Below are 21,272 nucleotides of genomic sequence, written 5' to 3' on the forward strand. Positions count from 1 at the left end.
TGTGACGTCAGCAGATTCCGTTAACCGCTGTGTGAACTCATATATGTGTTTCTGTCACTATGTTTCTATCCCCCTATCCTCTCTCTCGGGTTCGGATCCCAGTCGAGGCATGGGATTTTTAATCCAGATACCGACTCCAAACCCTGAGTGAGTGCTCCGCAAGGCTCAGTGGGTAGGTGTAAACCACTTGCACCGACCAGTGATCCATAACTGGTTCAACAAAGGCCATGGTTTGTGCTATCCTGCCTGTGGGAAGCGCAAATAAAAGATCCTTTGCTGCTAATGGGAAAGAGTAGCTCATGTAGTCTCTCTCCCTCCCTCTCCTCCCCCCCCCCCTCTCTCTCTCTCTCTCTCTCTCTCTCTCACTCTCTCTCTCTCTCTCTCTCTCTCTCTCTCTCTCTCTCTCTCTCTCTCTCTCTCTCTCTCTCTCTCTCTCTCTCTCTCTCTCTCTCTCTCTCTCTCTCTCTCTCTCTCTCTCTCTCTCTCTCTCTCTCTCTCTGTATCTTCCTCTCCCGTCCTATGTAATTTGTATATTTGTGACCTTGACGGAACCCGGAAATTGATTATTGATTGAAGATGAATTACAGGACATTGGCTTCTATTTTTTTCTTTCTTTTTCCCGTCTCTTTCTTTCATTTTATATTGCACAGTTCCTAGCAATGATAATCAAAAACCAGATTCCTTTAAGGAAGATTATACTCTTCGTCATACCAACGTTTACGTTTTCGTGAATTACTGTTGCAAGTGGTTTTTGTGGTGCTTCGGCTATGTTGACTATGCACAGAATCCAATTTCCTCTGCATACAATATGTCTTGTGTCTCCTAACGTGCGAAACACAATCGCTGATGGTTTGAAATTTGGTCGTGCCATAACTGGTTAATCAGTGGGTCTCATTTCCATAATTGCGATGAAAATCCCGCCAAAGCCTCCGTGTTTTAAAATTGTTTGACTAAGCAGACGGACAAGGTTTCTTAGACTCCGCGTGCGCACAAAGCGGCAAATTTAAATTAAATTTCTGCCTTCGTAGTAATTGGGGGAGAGAGAACGAGAGGACCTACTATCGCTCATTAGTTGTCGGCACACGCGTGTGCGCATGCGGAACTAAAATAGATCGCGTGGGAGTAAGAGGTAAGACTATACCAAATAAAATCCCATAGGCGGCAATGTTAACGTGTGTGTTTAAAAACACTATATGCAATATATCAACCAAACTATGACCCATAAATATCAGTACTACAACCCCTACCTCAAAGTATTAACTGCAGAAAATGGTACCTTCCACGGCTCATTTTCAGTATAACCCCTAGTTTTGCACAAAATTCGAGTACCTTTTTTACTGGTACCCCATACATGTTCCAGGCACAAGGCTACTTGACACCGTGGCATTCCCAGTCTGGAGCTCCACGCGGTAAGACGTGTTTGTTTCGCTTGTGCACACTGCACGTGCTTTCGTGTGCTCGACTTGGGGTCCTTCATTTCGTTGTTTTTGTCAGCGAAATGAAGTTTTCTACTGGGATGTATGCGGCCATTGGAACTGATTGAACGCTGGAACGCTTCTCGTTTCGACAGTCTGCACCACCAGGTTGGATTCTTTTTCAGCGAGATTCCTCGCCTCCACGTTTTTCTCCGTCTGACTATGTTGACTTGTTTTTTCGTGACTCGTATGACGGCCATTCTGTAGAACGCCACGGTTGTTCGCGTTTAGTCTCTACATGTCCGAGCCTGTCCTAGCAGCACTGGAAGATTGACCGCCCCACTCTAAGAAGAAATAGGAAGCGGGGTCGGCCCCTACTACTCTTTTTCTAGACTTTACATTGTTTTATAGTGATACCATCTCGTATCCTCCGGAGTCGGGCCCGTCCGCACCACTATACCAACCCATGACGACTGGACTATACCCTAGTCTGATACTCTACTCGTTCAGACGGATCCGGCTTCTCAAGATCTGTATTTCAGCACAGCACTACACCTTCAACGTCTATCGACTGTCAATCTAGGGGTTTTCTTGATGGGATGCAACCCATCTCGTCCCTTTAAGCTGTGCACCCAAACGGCCTTAACGAGGCCACTCGCGTGGACATATCGGTCGGACTTTAAACGTTTAGATCTGCGTTCAAAATTTTATGTCGAAATTACTTCTTTTTTGTAATATTATTAAATAGTCCGATCCTCTCTTCTTTCTCTTATTTAATTTTGGACTGTCCTTCTAAAATGCTCCAAATTATATAAATATTCGGCCGAGCAGTCAATTCTTTTTTATTTTTGGCTTGTAACCTTTTTCTTTTTTTTCTTTAATTTATTAACTTTTTTTACTAAGTGCTATTTTCAAAATTCTGCCCATATCCCCCCGCCCCCCCTCCATCCCGAGTCAGGCCACCGATCTTATCGGAGGTCGGACTCGGGATGGGCGTGTTCGAAACCCTAGTGGTATATGGGCACGTTAAACTAGTTATCATCATCATCATGACACCGTGGTACTAGATGAAATAAAATTGCATACATTTTTAGCCCAGGTGAAACTAACAGGACGTGTGGTGTTAACTTCTATATCAAAAGTTCGGTACACCTCGTATTTTGACCCAGCCGGAAGTTATTTGGTTTAGTGCTACCAAGAGAGATTGTCGAGTTTGTATTAAATCAACACTGACTCATTGTCGCCACTGAAGGGTCGCTATAATAATGCGAATGCACACCTCTGTTGCATTGTTCCAGGAAATATATTCACAACGTAATAATACTTTTATTAGTGATTGTTGTTTTAAAGGGACATTCCTGAGTTTGCTGCAATGTTTAAGATGTTATCGACTAACAGATACTTTTTAACGATTGTAATTACATATCAAATATATTTTTCTGTATAAAATATTGGTGGCTGTATATTAAAGGTGTTTCTGACCATTCTAATATTAGTACTAGGTTAAATTTCATTTTAATTCCTAAACATTATTTTTTTCGTACGTACGAAATTATTTGAATGAATGAATGAATAAATGAATGAATGAATGAATGAATGTTTAACGACACCCCAGCACGAAAAATACATCGGCTATTGGGTGTCAAACTATGGTAATGCAAATAAATAAAGTGATGATCAACATCAATATAAAAATTCAAGACTTAAACAAAAATAGTGTAAAGAACTGTGCAAAAACACAAATATCACAGAATTTTACGGATACTGAATTTTACTCAAAACTTCAATTTTGTGCTGTATTGGCCATTCTCAAAGAGAATGTTACACCCCTGCACCACGGTGAGGTTACAGCACACGCAGGGGGGAATTATTTGAAGACAAAATCCAGTTTGGGCTTCTTACAAATATTGACATGACCAGAAACACATTGATTATATAGACACTAATATTCGAAACAAGAAAATATGTTTAATATGTATGTTTTATCGTAGAAATATTGTATTAGTCGGAAACATCTTACAATGCAGCAAACTCAGGAATGTCCCTTTAAGGTAGTCAACGTTTTGGGTGCACCAAATGTTTGATAGAGGAGTTAATACTACACGTCCTGTCATTGGCGATAAATGTCAGTGCGTTTGTTCTAAAAACAAAGGATGAAAGTTTCATCTGGGAAAAACGTGTATGCAATTTTATTTCATCTAGTACCATTATGTCAAGTAGCCTTGTGCTTGAAACCTGTAAAACAATGTGTGTGGAACTATGGTAGTCAATAACGGTACACGTTATCTCTGAAATAAGTAGCGTAACCCTTTATTTTCTGATTTACTTTGAGGGTGGAGGGGTGGTAGTATATATATTTGTGACGTACATGTTGATTGATACACTGCAGTTAGCAGTTTTAGGGTGTATACTACCAAATCAAATCATATAGACGACAATAGTAACATATGTTGCTAAAACTCCTACCTGCAGCGTATCAATCGACATAAACGCCATGGAGATAAATACTACCATCCCTCACCCTTAAAGTGAATCAGAAAAAATTGGGGGTCAAGCTGCTCATTTTTGAGATAACGGGTAGCGCCTATGATTCCCTAGTTCCGCACAAAATTCGAGTACCTTTTGTTACAGGTACTCCATACATGTTTCAAGCACAAGGCTACTTGACACAGTAGTATTAGATGAAATAAAATTGCATATTTTTTTACCCAGATGAAACAATTTTTTTACAACCGACACATTCACATTTATCACAAATCACAGGACTTGTGGTGTTCACGTCTCTATCAAAAGTTGGGCGCACCTCGATCTTTGACCCAACCGGAAGTTATTTGGTTTAATACTACCTGTAGCCACACGTGTTACTGTTATCGTCTATGGGATTTGATTTAATACGGTAGCTTCTACACACTTGAAAACAAAATACGTTTCAAAGAGCATAAAGTGATTGTGTGTGTGTGGGGGGGGGGGGGTTGTTTGTTTTGTTGGAACGGGGGGGGGGGTGGGGGTGGAATGCTAGGAAGAGAAAAAAGTAAAGTTTTCTAATTTTATTTAACCCGACGTACTTCACCTATTTAGAGCACATTGATTTTCAAAAATCTGGTGGCATCATCGGGCTAATGGTATAGTGCTAGTCAGTAAACACTGGTCATTTCTCAATGGTTACTGCATTTGGTAAGACGTGCAATGAATTCTGAAACACTGTTTGTTTTTTTTAGACGCCGGAGACCCATTGATTTTTTAATCTGTCGCCTATTGGACGTACTGACACTGTTTTTTTTACGACAGGCAGCAAGGGAGGGATCTTTTATTTGCGCTTCCCACAGGCAGGATAGCACAAACCATGGCCTTTGTTGAACCAGTTATGGATCACTGGTCGGTGCAAGTGGTTTACACCTACCCATTGAGCCTTGCGGAGCACTCACTCAGGGTTTGGAGTCGGTATCTCGATTAAAAATCCCATGCCTCGACTGGGATCCGAACCCAGTACCTACCAGCCTGTAGACCGATGGCCTGCCACGACGCCACCGAGGCCGGTCTAGAATGTTTATGAAGTCCACTAGCCATAGGATCAGTGATTTTAAAATTTTACTAGCCACAATTTAAAATTCACTAGCCCTACTTTAATTTAAGTTAATACAATATTACTAAATAACAGTAATAATCACATATATCACCTAAAGAGGGAGATAGAGCTTAAAAGCACTAACATTGGGGGGGGGGGGGGGGGGGGGGGTAGGATATTCAAATTTACAAAATAGACATAACTGCAACATTTGGCCACTTTTCTTCCCACTGGCCGTCGGGCAGGGCAGTAGTAGTTATTTTCTAGGCCAACATTGAATATCACTAGCCATGGGAGTGGGGCTACCATACTCACTGTAGCATAAAGGAGCGGGGCGTAGCCCAGTGGTAAAGCGCTCGCATGATGCGCGGTCAGTTTGGGATCGATCCCTGTAGGTGGGCCCATTGGGCTATTTCTCGTTCCGGCCTGTGCACCACGACTGGTATATCACAGACCGTGGTATGTGCTGTCCTGTCTGTGGGATGGTGTATATAAAAGATCCCTTGCTACTAATGGAAAAATGTAGCGGGTTTCCTCTCTAAGACTATATGTCAGAATTGCCATATGTTTGACATCCAATAGCCGATGATTAATAAATCAATGTGCTCTAGTGGTGTTGTTCACCTTTGGGCTACATCTTGCACCTAAGGCTCTGGTTGTCGGAAACTTAAGACCTCATAAATATTTGTATATAGTGATATAAATTTATTCTTAACAGCTGCAACTCGAAAGCTTTAGTACTTTATTGTCCCCACCACCACCACCAACATGTACTGATATTGCATATGTAACAAACAAAAGCAATAATAGATGTAGCTATAAGAAAACTGCATTTGTCACTACAATAAACCCACTCTGAAGTACAAAGACATATCTGGGAGACATTGATTTAATTTTTATAACTGTAACTTCATGTCATTCTGGTGAATTGTAAAGAAGATCTATTGAAATATTGATCGACCGATTGACAAACCAGTATGTTTATTTAATGGAACTGTGAAATACCATTATTTTCTTTATATGGTTCCTGGAACGATTTTCTAAGAATTATTTAACAGCGTGTATTGATCCTATTCTGTACAGTACTTAATATTTGATGCATGAAGCTTTTAAAGGTCCGGTGTTTTGTGTGTGGTTTGTTTCCTGTTATTCACTTCAGCGACATATATCTTTTTCAACAGGACTTTTTGAAGAGCAGGAACCTTATTCAAAAGAGTCAATGATTTGCAAACAGATATTGGATTTCAGAAAGTCCTTTGGATATATATATATATATATATATATATATATATATACTAAATGTCCAATAGTGATAACAAATATATTACTATATAATATATAATATATATATATATATATATATATAATATAATATATATATATATAGGGCGAAGAGAGAGAGAGAGAGAGGGAGAGGAGAGAGAGAGAGAGAGAGAGAGAGAGAGAGAGAGAGGGAGAGAGAGGGAGAGGAGAGGAGAGGAGAGGGAGAGGGAGGGAGAGAGAGAGAGAGGAGAGAGAGAGAGAGAGAGAGAGAGAGAGAGAGAGAGAGAGAGAGAGAGAGAGAGAGAGAGAGAGAGAGAGAGAGATGTATATGTATATATATGTATATGTATATGTATGTATGTATGTATGTATGTATGTATGTATGTATGTATGTATGCATGTATTGCACCTTGTTATATAAGCAGCCTGAAATTTAAATGAATGCTTGCACAATGACACCCGAAACTAGTTTTGGGAATCGGTTGGAATTTCGTCATCGATCATCGATTATAATTGGTTGACACCAATTGATCAACTTTCGATTACACAATCGGTTACATTATATGCACTTTAGAAGGATTTGTTTAATTAATTAATTAATTTAATTAATTTTATTTTTAATAACTATTTAATATTATTTTCTTCTATAAGTCGGGCGGGACGTAGCCTAGTGATAAAGCGTTCACTTGATGCGCGGTCGGTCTAGTATCGATCCCCGTCGGTGGACCCATTGGGCTATTTGTTGTTCCAGCCAGTGCTCCACAACTGGTGTAACAAAGGCCGTGGTATGTACTATCCTGTCTCTGGGATGATGCATATAAAAGATCCCTTGCTGCTAATCGAAAAGAGTAGCCCATGAAGTGGCGACAGCAGGTTTCCTCTTTTTATATCTCTGTGGTCCTTAACCATAATATGTCTGACGCCATATAACCGTAAATAAAATGTGTTGAGTGCGTCGTTAAATAAAACATTTCCTTTCTTCTATAGGTACACATGAAAAGAAACCCAAACATCAGCACATTTACATCAATTTTATCATCTAAACTGGATGGACTATTTCAGTTAAATTTTCCCCACATAATCGGTTACGGATTCTTATAATCGATCATCACATAGAGCGAGAAATAGCCCAATGGGCCCACCGACGGGGATCGATCCTAGACCGACCGCGTGTGAAGCGAACACTTTACCACTGGACTACATCCCGCCCTCGCATCTGAATAAAATTATAGTAGATAGTGCGGCGCAGAAATCTCAAATTTAGAGGGTATTGTGCGTTTTATGGTACTAGCATGGAATTTGGCACAATGGTTTTGTATGCCATAACGGTCATGTTAAGATTGGAAGGTCACGTGTTTTGACCTTGGCGGCCATTACGAATTTTCCCATATGTGATGCGTATTTTTCTATAATATTATACGTGTCATATATAGCTTTGTATCAGATGAATTGGTGCACTTTATAGTCTTTCCCATCATTCTATAAAAATTTTGTTTTTTAAAAATAATTTCACTTGGGTTTGACGTATGAAGAAAAGTAAAACTGTTTTGGAAATACCCCCCCCCCCCCCAAAAAAAAAAAATACCCCACCCAAAAAACCAACAACCCCCCCCCCCCACAAACCCCCCACCCCCCACCAACAAACAAAAAACAACAACAAACAAACAAATAAAAATACCCAACTATGTGTAATTTATAAATCAATCGGATCAGAAATAAATAGCTTCTAGTAAATTAGAGATTATAAAAAAGCTGTTCCCAACTGTCGATGTTAACATCTTCCAAGATCGCCACCAAATTTCATACTTTGATAGACATATAATCATTTGCTAAGTGTTGTTGTAACCAGTTTCTGCCAGCAGATGGACTAGTTCAATATAAGGTTGGAAACCTATGTTAATATGATGTGAATAAAACAGAATATAACTATCATCATTAATGACTTAACGACTTAATGTAAATCAAAATTGCTGCCATTATCCATATTTAACGAAGCATTAACATTCTCACTGATACGATACTTCAGTTATATGTATTAAAGTAGCATTAATGTGGTGCAATAGTTAACGATGGGAATACATGTATAAATTAAAACCACCAAGTACAAATGTATTGTAATTCAGCACAATACTATTACGTGGATAATGAATACAGAATATATTGTGAACGCTACACAATCAATTGGAACGGCTGGTTTAACACACACGTCTGAACTGACACAGCGTAGAAAGTCTTTTAGGTAGTATTTTGCATGTATTTATTTAGTTCAACTTATTTTCGTGCTTGTGTCCAATTAAGGTTAAAGCACGCTGTTCTGGACACACACCTCAGCTATCTGGGCTGTCTGTCCAGGACAGAGGGTTAGTTGGTAGTGGCCTTACACCTACCGACTGAGCCCTTAAGAACTCGATCTGGGTTGGAGCCGGTACCGGGCTGCGAACCCTGTACCTATCAGCTGTAGTCCGATGGTATAGCCGCTGCGCCACAGAGGCCGGTTAGTATTTTTCAATTTCATTATTATCTTTGAGCTGGACAGCTTACGTCAATTATGGAGTGTCACCTTAGTACAGTTGCTTAAATAGAGAATAATATATATATATATATGAGTGGCAGTTAGATACCGTTTATCTCACAACGAGTTGCTTTAAAATGTATCTAACGAGCGAAAGCGAGTTTGGTACGTTTTTAAACAACGAGTTGTAAGATAAATAGTATCTAACGGACACGAATGTATTATTCTATTTATTACATATCCTCAAAAAAAAAAATAAAAAAAATCCCAGGTTTTAAGCAAATTTGGGACGTATGGCATTGGTGACCTGGTTATCACCTAGGCGCAACCAGTCGTATGTCTTGAAATTGTTAACACACGCAGTACGTGTGTAAACAACTATGTGTTATCACACATAACGCATGGTGTTCTCACCAACGGGTGTGTAAGAAATGTTAATAAACGTTGTGCCGTGATCTTGATTAATTTACATCTAATTTGCAAAGTTATGAAATTCTGAATGTATGTGATCTGAAAAATATCACATACTTTGATTACACTGGATATGAACCTTAAGTGAACAGACATATGTGATACAAAACAGTATAAATATATGTTAAGAGCAGGGCTCGAACTTAACGGCGGCACTGACGGCAATTGCCGTCGTTGAGATATAAATTGCCGTGGGTAGATAGCATCACCGATGGCACTTTTGTGCCGTCGGTAAAGCTCAACAATGACGAAATGTATACACCTGGTGTACATTATCTGCCAATATTTAACATTTGCACATTTAAAAAGATGTCTACATATAACAAGATAGCTTTTCAGTCAGGTTTATTTTCTGCAAATGTCACTGTAAAAAAATTTGCCATAGGCAGGTTCAAAATTGCCGTCGGTGGACTGTTTCACCCATTGCAATTCTTTTAAAAATTGCCGAGGGAGACAACTTCTTAAGTTCGAGCCCTGAAGAGAATGCAAACTATATGCATTAAGCGTAGCTATTTCTCAGATTTGAGGCATAGTATAGAAATTTCCCCAAATTCCGTAACTGTTTGGTATTGTGCATATTACACAATTGAATAAGTTTAAAAACGAAGGATTTTTTCAATAATACAGTTTGATGTATGATTTTCTAAAGTCATTATATAATGGACAGACCAATATGAAATGGAATTAATAAATTTCATTAACATATTCTTTTGAACTGTCAACCATATGATATCTCCCAGTCTCAATGAGATGACAGACAGAATTTATTAATAAATGTTCAAAGATGTACAGGTATAAATTTCAACGGATAATATTGCAAAAAATAGACATCAATTAGATTTTTTATAATAAGTACATTTAGGTGATACAACTATCTGACCTCTAATAAAATGACAAAAATTATTTACGCTCGGGCCGTTGCACAACGGCATGGGAGGAATATATACATATAAAATCCATGTGACAAGATAGTTGATAATAAACATATACAAGAACCAAAATTCAATTCTATAAGAACAAGGTGTATAACAAAAACTCTAAATATATATATATTAGATACATGTACATATTTAAGAATATCGTTATATACATACCACAGGTTGGTGTTCATATAAATATAGATATAATCTAGATATACATCGTATATGGCCAAGTACTTATAAGCAAATATGTCTTCGAAAAAATAACAATTATATATTTTTTTTTTTTTTTTTTTAGGGGGAAGGGGGGGGGGGGGGGGGGTTGGTTGGTTAGGGACGTTTAAAGTTACAAATAATTACATTTATAAAATATACTAATTTCTTCAATATTCCGATTCGCTTACTGTTCTTTAATTCTTTAAATTTATAAGTACTTGGTCGTTTATAGTAATATGTATATACTGAACCCTTGAGTTACGAAAAAGAAAATTACAAACAAAAAGATAATGAAATTCATCTCCAATAGCATTGACGTCGCATAGTGTACAAAGTCTCTCGTCTATAGGTATGTCGTTCCAACGACGAGTTAGACGGTGTAAATTGTATGATAAATGACCACAGCTTTTCAAGATGTATAATGATAGTTTCAATTAGTAATTGTTTTTGATATGCATGGTCTAATAATCTTTGTTTAATAACACGCAAGTGTATGTAATCTATGTGTTTGTTAATCTACAATTCACGAAACTCCAACAAATTTAATTCATGTGTTACATGGTATGCTGAATTTGTTTTCATTGTATTCTTCAACACGTTCACATAAGAATAAATAACAGTTTTGTAATATACAATTATTTGCATTTAACATTTTGTGCCAATACCGTATCATATTAAATAGTCTATTAACTTTTAATGCAGGTGAGTCGGAAGCGGTACTGCCGGTATGGCCATGGCCGTACCACGTTTTGGGCCGTGACATTTTGTTCTCTTCATATGGCACTCACATAGTATAGATCTCATCATATAGAGTACTTTCATGGCCGTGCCAACTTGTACTTGCTCCATACTCTCCTGTAATGGCACACGACCAAGTTTAGCATAAGTTATGGAGTTATTTGTAGATCTCTTGACACCAAATAATCTTTTTTATAAAAGTCATAATGAGCTCTTTTTACAGCATTACCTTTAAGAAAGCCCAAGACGCCAGAAGCATAACAAATGATACTAGTGATATAGCAATCAAATAATGAGTGCATACTTTCAGTGTTTAGATACAACATTTTCATTTCGGAATACAACGCAAAAGAAAATTTTCCATCTTGCTCTGCTAAGTGTTTTTCTGCGACTGTGAATTTATTATTCTAATACAAAATAGTACTAAGCCAAATAACTTCCGGCTGGGTCAAAGTTCGAGGTGCTCCAAAGTTATGATAATACCACGAGTCCTGTAATTGATGATAAAGACAGACAGACAGACAAACAGATACTCACCCACAATATTACATAAATACATAAACATTCTTAATAAAATAATAAACATGCCACTCTATATGGAGTTACGAGAGACTAAAACGGAAGAACTATAAAAATAAATACATATTATAATAAAATACACAGTAGACATAAAGATGTTGAAATATATACATATATATGACATGAATTAACCACATAAAAACCATTAACGTCTTTTTAAAGTATAATAAAAGGTTTTGGCGCATAAAACAGACATACGTGAATCGCTAAAAAAAACCCACATACAATTTGTCTTCTTCCGACATTTGATAAAAATCGTTAATTAAAAAACTAGCTTCTGAAAACAGCGGATATCTAAGATCATCATAAAGAGGACACTTCATTAAAACGTGAAATTCATCTTCAATTAAAAGGCTTTTACACATAGTGCATGTTCGTTCCTCTAATGGTAGGCTTTCATATCTATCAGTTTCTATCCTTAAAGGTGCAACGCGACATCTACATTTGGAAATAGCACTTCTATGCATTCCTGGCAAAAGAGTTGACACATAAAATGCAGTAAAATATTCACATTTAAAATGTTTGCATGTTTTAAGTTTACCAGTTTGCCCACTTATCCGTGTATACCAATTAAATACATATTTCATACCAAGAATGTCCATTAATAAATTTACAATAGTGGTATAAAGAGCATCAGTGTTGTAAAAGTGGTCATAACTACACTCTTTAAAAATATTATACACATTAAAATTCCAGTTTTTGCAACGAACAGAAGAACACTTTCCAGCCTGAGTGAAAACCTTCGTATTAAGTCTATCATTATTAATTTTGGTTAATCTATACCACTGCTCTATCACAGCCTTCCTCTGTGACAGCAAAACAGGCATCAAATCCATATCCCCGAGCACTGCATCTGTAGGGGCATACCTCTCCACACCTAGAAAAAACCGACAAACTCTATTTTGAACAGCACCAATACAAGAATATACCATAGTTTCCCAAACAGATGCTCCATAAGTAATAATCTGTAGAAATAAGTTATCGTACAGCTTTCTAAATACATTAAAATTCATGCCACCCATGTTTTTACTTTTAGCAATAAGAAGACCTAGTGGTCTACCAGCAGAGAGAGCAACTGCTTTAGACGTATTACTGTAATCTAAACATTCATCTAGTACAAGACCTAGGTATTTATATCTCTTGGTTTAGTCTAACGTCACTGAACCGCACATAAACACGACTTGGGACAACTGTGTCGATGGATTACGGAAATGTACTGTATTTGATTTTTCTACATTAATATTCATTTTATTATCAAGGCACCATTCACCAAGACAGTTTAGAAGCATATGGAGGTCTTTCAATAACAATATCATCTGCATATAGCAGCACACTGACCCTTTCTCCGTCAATATTAACACCTAATCCAAGACGTTTCAGGGATATAGCTAAATCATTAATAAAGAAATTAAAAAACAAAGGTGATAAAAGGCAACCTTGTTTTGCACCACATTTAACCTGAAACCATTAAGTTTTATTACCATTTACTCTAACACAGCTGTTTACGTTATGATAAATTAACCAGCAAAGCATTAAACATGTTTCCACGGATGCCCAAATCCGGAAGTGTGCACTAAAGAAGTGATCCGTCAATTTGGTCAAAGGCTTTACTAAAATCAACGAAAGAAGTGAATGTAGAAAGCTTCTTCGTTTTCCTTGTTTCGACAATGTTAGTTAGAGTAGATAGATGATCCACTGTACTCCAACCTTTACGCAATCCATTTTGTTCCTCTACAATAAGTCCCGATTCATCTGCCCACTTCGTCAGCCTTTCATTAAAGGGACATTCCTGAGTTTGCTGTATTGTAAGATGTTTTCGACTAATAAAATATTTCTATGATTAAACTTACATAATAAATATATTTTCTCGTTTAGAATATTAGTGTCTGTATATTCAGTGTGTTTCTGGTTGTCATACTATTTGTTAAAAAGCTCAAACTGGATTTTGTCTTCAAATAATTTCGTACGTACGAACAAATTATATTCTAGGAAATAAAATGAAATTTACCCTAGTACAAATATTAGAACGATCAGAAACACGTTTAGTATACAGTCACTAATATTTTATGCAAAAAAATATATTTGATATGTAACTACGATCGTTAAAAAGTCTTTGTTAGTGGATAACATTTTAAAATTGGCAGCAAACTCAGGAATGTCCCTTTAAGTATACTGCAATATAGTTTGTATACACTTGAAGGTATGGTAATGCCTCTATGCAAAAGGGGGTCCCTACGGTCATCTGTGTAGGACTTTGATATTGGCTGTATTATGCCTTTCTTCCACGAATCAGGAACCATTTCTGACAGGAAAAAAAAATAAGTTAAAACATTTTAGGAGGAACCCACACGTAATATCATTACGCAAAACTTGACCAGGCAATTCGTCTCCACCCACTGCCTTATTAGATCTTGACTAAGTCACGGCTTACAACAACTTACTGTAAGAGATCGCGTGATTAAAAGACGGTAAAGCTTTGCCGCGCGTTGTGTCCGTGTTATGTGTATGGTTAGAATCGACGACCTCATTATTGTTTAGAAGATTTTCGAATTCTTTTTTCCATTTGCCAAGCACTATTGACTTGATATGGTACCCTCCTCCAGTACAACAAATATGAGTGTGTTGGTTGTAAAAAAAAAATAACATCTGAGCAAAAACATGTATGCAATATTTCCACTGTATCAAGTACCCCTGTGCTTGAAACATGTATGGAGTACCTGTAAAAAAAAAAGTACTCATATTTTGTACGGAACTAGAGTATCCATAGACGCTACCCGATATCTCTGAAATGAACTGTTTGACCCCTAAGAAATGATGCTGAACGAAAGCGACCACAGGGAAGTGACTGGATGCAATGTTTGGAATTCTCACCCAAAAGCGAATACGATTAAATAACTTGGCCTTTGTTGCATTAGAAGGGAATCACAAGAGATTTTTGCCAGACGTAACGGTGTTAGATTTGGTTTCCGCCCACAACTCTCTTGTGACTTCCTCGGAGCAGGCTGTTAAATCGTTAATGCATATCTCTACCCCCGTGAAGCACTGCAAGCATGTGTGGGTAATATTAAATGTATGTAACTTTAACAAGTGTTGAAACACACGCAATTTCGTGCTTGAAATAGCACCTCGAAATGGTACTGCTTATGTACTTTTCTTTCTTTCTTTTTTCATGTTCTTCGGGGCTGTGTGTGTGTGTGTGTGTGTGTGTGTGTGTGTATGTGTATGTATGCATGCATGCATGCATGTGTGTATGTGTATGTGTATGTGTATGTATGCATGCATGCATGCATGCATGCGTGTGTGTGTATGTGTGTGTGTATGTGTTTGTGTGTGTGTGTGTGTGTATGTGTATGTGTATGTGTATGTGTATGTACATGCATGCATGCATGTGTGTGTCTGCGTGTATGTGTGTGTGTTTTTTGTGTGTATGTGTGTTTATGTATGTGTGTGAGGGGGGAGGGTTTGTGTGGGTTTCGTGTGTGTGTGTGTGTGTGTTTGTGTATGTGTGTGTGTTGTGTGTTTGGGTTTTATGGATGGGTAGGTGTGAGCGCCCGTGCGTGTGCCTGCGCGCGCGCGCGCGCGTGTGTGTGTGTGTGTGTGTGTGTGTGTGTGTGTGTATGTCTTTGTGTGTGTGGTTTTGTGTGTGTGTGTGTGCGATTGGCATATCAAAGGCCGTGGTATGTGCCATCCTGTCTGTGTGATGGCACAGACATATATATATGTAATAATTGTGATTTTATTAAAAAATATCTGTGTTTTTTTACCATTTTTAAAAGTCTAAATAGATTATTTGGTGAAATGTTCTTCTCATCCAGAGCTAGCCATGAGAAATATTAAATATTATATTATCTGAGAAAAGTAACACATTTTCCTTTCGGTTTCGTTCCAGATTTGCCTAACGTCTGGAGGCAGGTTCGCCTTAAGGGTGAGAAGAAGATATGAGCTTGACGTGACCTTGATGGGCGAGACTCGACGCTCATGGAGTCTAATGGTCACGACGTCAACGCCTCCTACCACGATGACGCTGTCTCGTCGGCGTCCGGACTCATGCTGTTCAGCCAGTGGTTCTCCAGCGTGCACGGCTACGCCAGCGTCATCGTGTCCATCTTCGGGGTGTTCACCAACATCTTCAACATCACCATCCTCTCGCGCAGGGACATGCGCACGCCGACCAACATCCTCCTCACGTGTCTGGCGGTATCGGACATTCTGACGATGGTCCCGTACATTCCGTTCGCCATCCACTTCTACTGTCCGCCGGCGTCGCCCTTCGAGACGCCGTGGAAGTTCACCTACTCGTGGATCATGTACATGCTGTTCATGGTGAACATCACCGCCACCACTCACACCATCTCCATCTGGTTAGGGGTGTCCCTGGCCGTGTTCCGGTTCGTCCAGATGCGCTCCACCAGCAGGGGACCCCTCGCCAAAGAGCGGAGGATCAACCAGGCCAAGGTCATATCGCTCATCGTCTGCGTCGTGTCCTCGCTGGTCCTCATACCCAACTACATGACGAACGAGCTCGAGGTGCACACGCTGCCGGACAACACGACGTACTATGTGATCAAGGACCTCAAACTGGCCACCAACGAGACCAAGGAGGTGGTGCTCATTAACGTCGTCACTTACGCTGTGATCGCCAAAGTCGTGCCCTGTTTTCTGATGATCGTCTTCAGTGGCTCCTTAGTCTACACTCTGTCCTTGAAAGGGCGCAGCAGACGCAGGAGGCTCGCCAACACCGGGAAGAAGTCCAAGAAGGATTCGCGGCAGACAACTACGACCAGGATGTTGTTGGTCGTCATTGTGTTGTTCCTCCTCACGGAGTTCCCACAAGGTGTGTTGATTCTGGCCAGTGCGTCCATCCCGGGATTTTACCTGAATGTTTACTGGCCGCTGGGCGACCTCATGGACTTCGTGGCGCTGGTCAACAATGCCATCAATTTTGTCCTGTACTGTATCATGAGTCAGCAGTTCAGAGCGAGATTCTTCGAGATGTACCTGCGCAGGACGGTGACGTTGAAACCCCTCGAGGAAAGCATGACGACAGAGCGGATGTATTTGAAAGAACCAGCGACCAAAATGACTTCCACAGGGTGATAATAATCAAGAGTGTATAAAATATTACCAATATTTATTTTTTATTTTCACATGTGTAGCGACCTCTGTGAGGCACCGCCGCTGGCGTTGCCGACCCCAATCACCTATTCACGCCTCTCCCCTCCCCCACCTTTTATATTCGACTCTCACGGTTCACAAACAATGTTGGTGGCTACAAATGTGTCCCCCCCCCTCCCCCACCCCACCCCCCAATACAACACACTGGCTACGTCAATGGCCGGGCACTAGTAGGATGACAGAGTTTTAGTCTGCTAAAGAAAAGGATGGCACATTTTAAAACTATGGCTGTTTTTTTAATAGTATGGCTATTTCGTCTCTTTGTTGAGAGAAATATATGGAGAAAATCCGCTGTGAATGTTTTTGTTTTTTTTTTTTTTTTTTTTACTATGGCCAATCGTGGGGCACTGATTATCATGAGAAAAAAACAACCCCCACCTATAACGCAAGTCAAAAGAGTACGATCGATGCTGCGTCCCATCGCTTCTCGTCTAACGCATAATCACTTGTTTATAGCTAACCTTTCTACAATTCGTCCTCCCTTCCCTACACCAAGTTTGGAAACCACTATATGTTAGACACTAAATAACGGTTTTTCTAATCTGCTAGGGTATTGTTAGAAACTACCCTTTGTTTTCCATTCATCTATCCATTGGCGTAGCCAGGATGTTGTATTGGGGGAGAGGACAACCGCACTTGTCTTGTGGGGCAAGATAAAAAAAAGAAAAAGATACATATCCCCCACCCCCTTCCCCGCACCGGCTACGCAATTGTATACATAATTATTATTACTATACATAGTACTGAGAAATGAAAAGATAAACAAGCCTAAATTTACAAATGTATGGTTGTTTTCCTATTAATAATCCTATAGTATTATAATCATATCTTAGTACAAACAAATTAAACTTGTAACTCCCTCACCCATTCGTCCAAGAACGAAAACAACAATGATACAAACCAATGAGAAAACTGCTGCCGACCAAGTCCGGAAATGTCACGGAAGTTAATTGGGAAAAATTAGCTAAACCCTATAGGGACTATGAACATGCTTTCATTTGCATAAATATGGCATTGTCGAGCGATGAAATACGAATGGTGCACACTCACTGGGAGCGATGGATTTTGTTTAGCATGTAAAAAGACATAAAACATGTTGATGCGTTTGTGGAAGGGATCTGGCCTCGGTAGTGTTGTGAATGAGTCATGGGACGTAAGGATGAAAGCTACTGGGTTCGCATCCCGCAATGGGCTCCCAATCAAAGAGTGTTTTTACGACTCAATGGGGAGGGGTAAGGGACGGTCCATAAATATCGATGTGTTTTACAATCCGAACAATGTTCGGAAGGGGGTGGGGGGGGGGGGGGATAAAAGCCATGTTCGGATTGCTTTTCAGGTAAAACATCGGCCCATCGAAGGTCAATGTTTCTTACAATTCGAAACAAGGGGGAGGGGATAAACGCCATGTTCTGATTGGCCAGCTTCTCCAGAAGATTCCAACAGGCTAATATTAAAAGTGCACAAATGCACTGTTTGTGGAAAGGTGTTCAGAACGAACTACAAGCTGGATGTCCACAGAAAACTCCTTGGCGACAAACGTCCACTAGGCCATCCCAAGTAGCCTCAAAATATGGACCGTCCCTTAGGGTTAATGTTTTATATCTACCAGTAAATATGTAAAGCCAACAGGTATAATCTGTTAATAAAAGTCATCTTGTAGTACACATTATATCAATGTTTTTATGTTAGGATTAGTGGAGGGGGGGGGGGGGGGGGGGGGGGGGGGGGGGGGGGGGGAGGGGTCAAACCTAATCCTAACATTGTTAGGATTATAAAAACCATTGACATTTATGGACCGTCCCTAAGACAACTACACCGATTTGTCCCTCACTAACCACTAACGTTTTGTGATCGACGAGCGGGATTTAACTCAGTCGGTTGAGTGCTCGCTTTTCTCGTTCCAACCAGTGCACTACAACTCGACAAAGGCCGTGGTATGTGTTTTCCTGTCTGTGGGAAAGTGCATATAAAAGATCCCTTGCTGTATTAGGAAAAATGTAGCGGGTTTCCTCTGATGACTACGAGTCAGAATTACCAAATGTTTGACATCCAATAGGCGATCATTAATTAATCAATGTGCTCCAGTGGTGTCGTTACACAAAACAAACTTAGAAGTTCTTTTGTCCTGGACTGACAACCGCAGTGTGTGCCCAGGATAACGTGCTTGAACGTTAATTCGATGTATGCATGAAAATATTTTAATACAACATACAATGTGCCAGGAATGTGGTGTATAAAGCCCCAAGAAACAAGTGTTACAGTGCTATTATTTATATGTCAAACTATCTATGAGTGTGATGGGGAATGGAGGAGAAAATATTAAAATGAACTTTTGATAGTAAGAATGAGAGAAAGACACACACAGAAAGAGACAGAGAGAGAGAGAGAGAGAGAGAGAGAGAGAGAGAGAGAGAGAGAGAGAGAGAGAGAGAGAGAGAGAGAGAGAGAGAGAGACAGACAGACAGACAGACAGACAGACAGACAGAGACAGGTCAGGTGAAAAGAAAAGGAATATTTAGCGGCAAGTTAGACATTTTAAACTACTGCTCGCCTTATGCGCGATCGATCAAGGATCGATTCCCGTCGGCGGGCCCATCGGGCTATTTCTCGTTCCAGCCAGCGCTCCACAACTGGTGTAACAAAAACCGTGGTATGTGCTATCCTGTCTATGGAATGGTGCATATAAAAAACATTGCTAATTACTAATGAATTTTTATTTTTTTTAGCGGGTATCCTCTCTAAGAGAGTGCGTCGATAAATAAAACATTTCCTTCCTTCCTCTCTCCTACCGGCCTCCGTGGCGTCGTGGTTAGGCCATCGGTCTACAGGCTGGTAGGTACTGGGTTCAGATCCCAGTCGAGGCATGGGATTTTTAATCCAGATACCGACTCCAAACCCTGAGTGAGTGCTCCGCAAGGCTCAATGGGTAGGTGTAAACCACTGGCACCGACCAGTGATCCATAGCTCCATAATTCCATGGTTTGTGCTATCCTGCCTGTGGGAAGCGCAAATAAAAGATCCCTTGCTGCCTGTCGTAAAAGAGTAGCCTATGTGGCGACAGCGGGTTTCCTCTAAAAAAAAAATCAAGTGTCAGAATGACCATATGTTTGACGTCCAATAGCCGATGATAAGATAAAAAAATCAATGTGCTCTAGTGGTGTCGTTAAATAAAACATTTCCTTCTTTCCTCTCTAAGACTGTGTGTGTGTGTGTGTGTGTGTGTGTGTGTATGTCTGTGTGTGTGTCTGTGTGTGTGTGTGTGTGTGTGTGTGTCTGTGTGTGTGTGTCTGTGTGTGTGTCTGTGTGTGTGTGTGTGTCTGTGTGTGTGTGTGTGTGTGTATGTGTGTATGTGTGTGTGTGTGGGTGTGCGTGTGTGTGTGTGTGAATTACCCAATGTTTGACATCCAATAGCCGATTATTAATAAATCAATGTGCTCTAGTGATGTCGTTAAACAAAACAAACCTTAAACGTTTAATCACAAACAATAACCCCTGTTCTGAACACAGTCCAGGTAGCTGAGGTGTATGGCCAGGACAGCGTGCTTGAACATTAATTGAACATAAAGACGATAATGCAACGAAATGAAATAAATTATTAGATATTAGACTTCATATATTTATTGAACTATATGCCTGCTTATAGGATATTTAAGCAACAAGTGAAATATTTGCTGACAAACCACATAAGTTATAACGCATACATATCATATCTTAAATTAGCGTTTAGGACATTTTTGTGCCAGTCCATAATAAGGTTCATGATGTTTTTGAAAACATAGTACAATTTGGGTATAATCTATAATGCATTTGACAATTTCCGGACGTTAATGTTGGTTTTACTGTCGTAAATTGGGTTCAACCCGGAACTGTGAGCGGATATTGTCAACTATAAAGTGGTTATCTCCAGGTTTAATGCATGTACTAGTTCCAGTATTATATTACTCACTTTTATCCTCGGTGTAACGGCCTCGGTGTTGTCGTGGTGAATCCATCGGACCATAAGGTTCGTAGGTACTGGGTTCGCAGCCCTGTACCGGCTCCCACCCATAGCGAGTTTTCACAGCTCCGTGGGTAGGTGTAAGACCACTACACCCTCTTCTTTCTCACTAACCACTAACAACTAACCCACTGTCCCGGACAGACAGCCCTTGTAGATGAGGTGTGTGTGCCCAGGACAGCGTGCTTGAACCTTAATTGGATAAAAACACGAAAATAAGTTGAAATGAAATGAAGCCGCTGTTTGTATCATGATCGATTTTAGAAGAAGAGTTTCTTTTGTTTAACGACACCACTGGAGCACATTGATTAATTAATCATCGGCCATTGGATGTCAATGACCGATTTTAGTTACGATCGTTTGTCATGTGACCTAAGCCTCGTCTCGCGTACGTTGAACGAGATTTTCAGTACTCGAGTTA

General features: G+C 39.7%; 1 protein-coding gene across 1 annotated transcript in view; it reads left to right on the forward strand.

Moving 5' to 3' along the window:
- The window catches only part of LOC121390537 (G-protein coupled receptor dmsr-1-like), an 83,830-nt gene extending 67,017 nt beyond the window's left edge, over nucleotides 1-16,813 (forward strand). Inside the window, exon 3 of the mRNA XM_041522370.1 lies at nucleotides 15,569-16,813. Coding sequence (XP_041378304.1) covers nucleotides 15,658-16,776 — 1,119 coding nt within the window. The 5' untranslated portion in view covers nucleotides 15,569-15,657 and the 3' untranslated portion in view covers nucleotides 16,777-16,813. The remainder of the gene's footprint in view (nucleotides 1-15,568) is intronic.
- Nucleotides 16,814-21,272: the final 4,459 nt, after the last annotated feature.

Source organism: Gigantopelta aegis, chromosome 15 (genome assembly GCF_016097555.1).
Source record: "Gigantopelta aegis isolate Gae_Host chromosome 15, Gae_host_genome, whole genome shotgun sequence".
NCBI classification, from domain to species: Eukaryota; Metazoa; Mollusca; class Gastropoda; order Neomphalida; family Peltospiridae; genus Gigantopelta; species Gigantopelta aegis.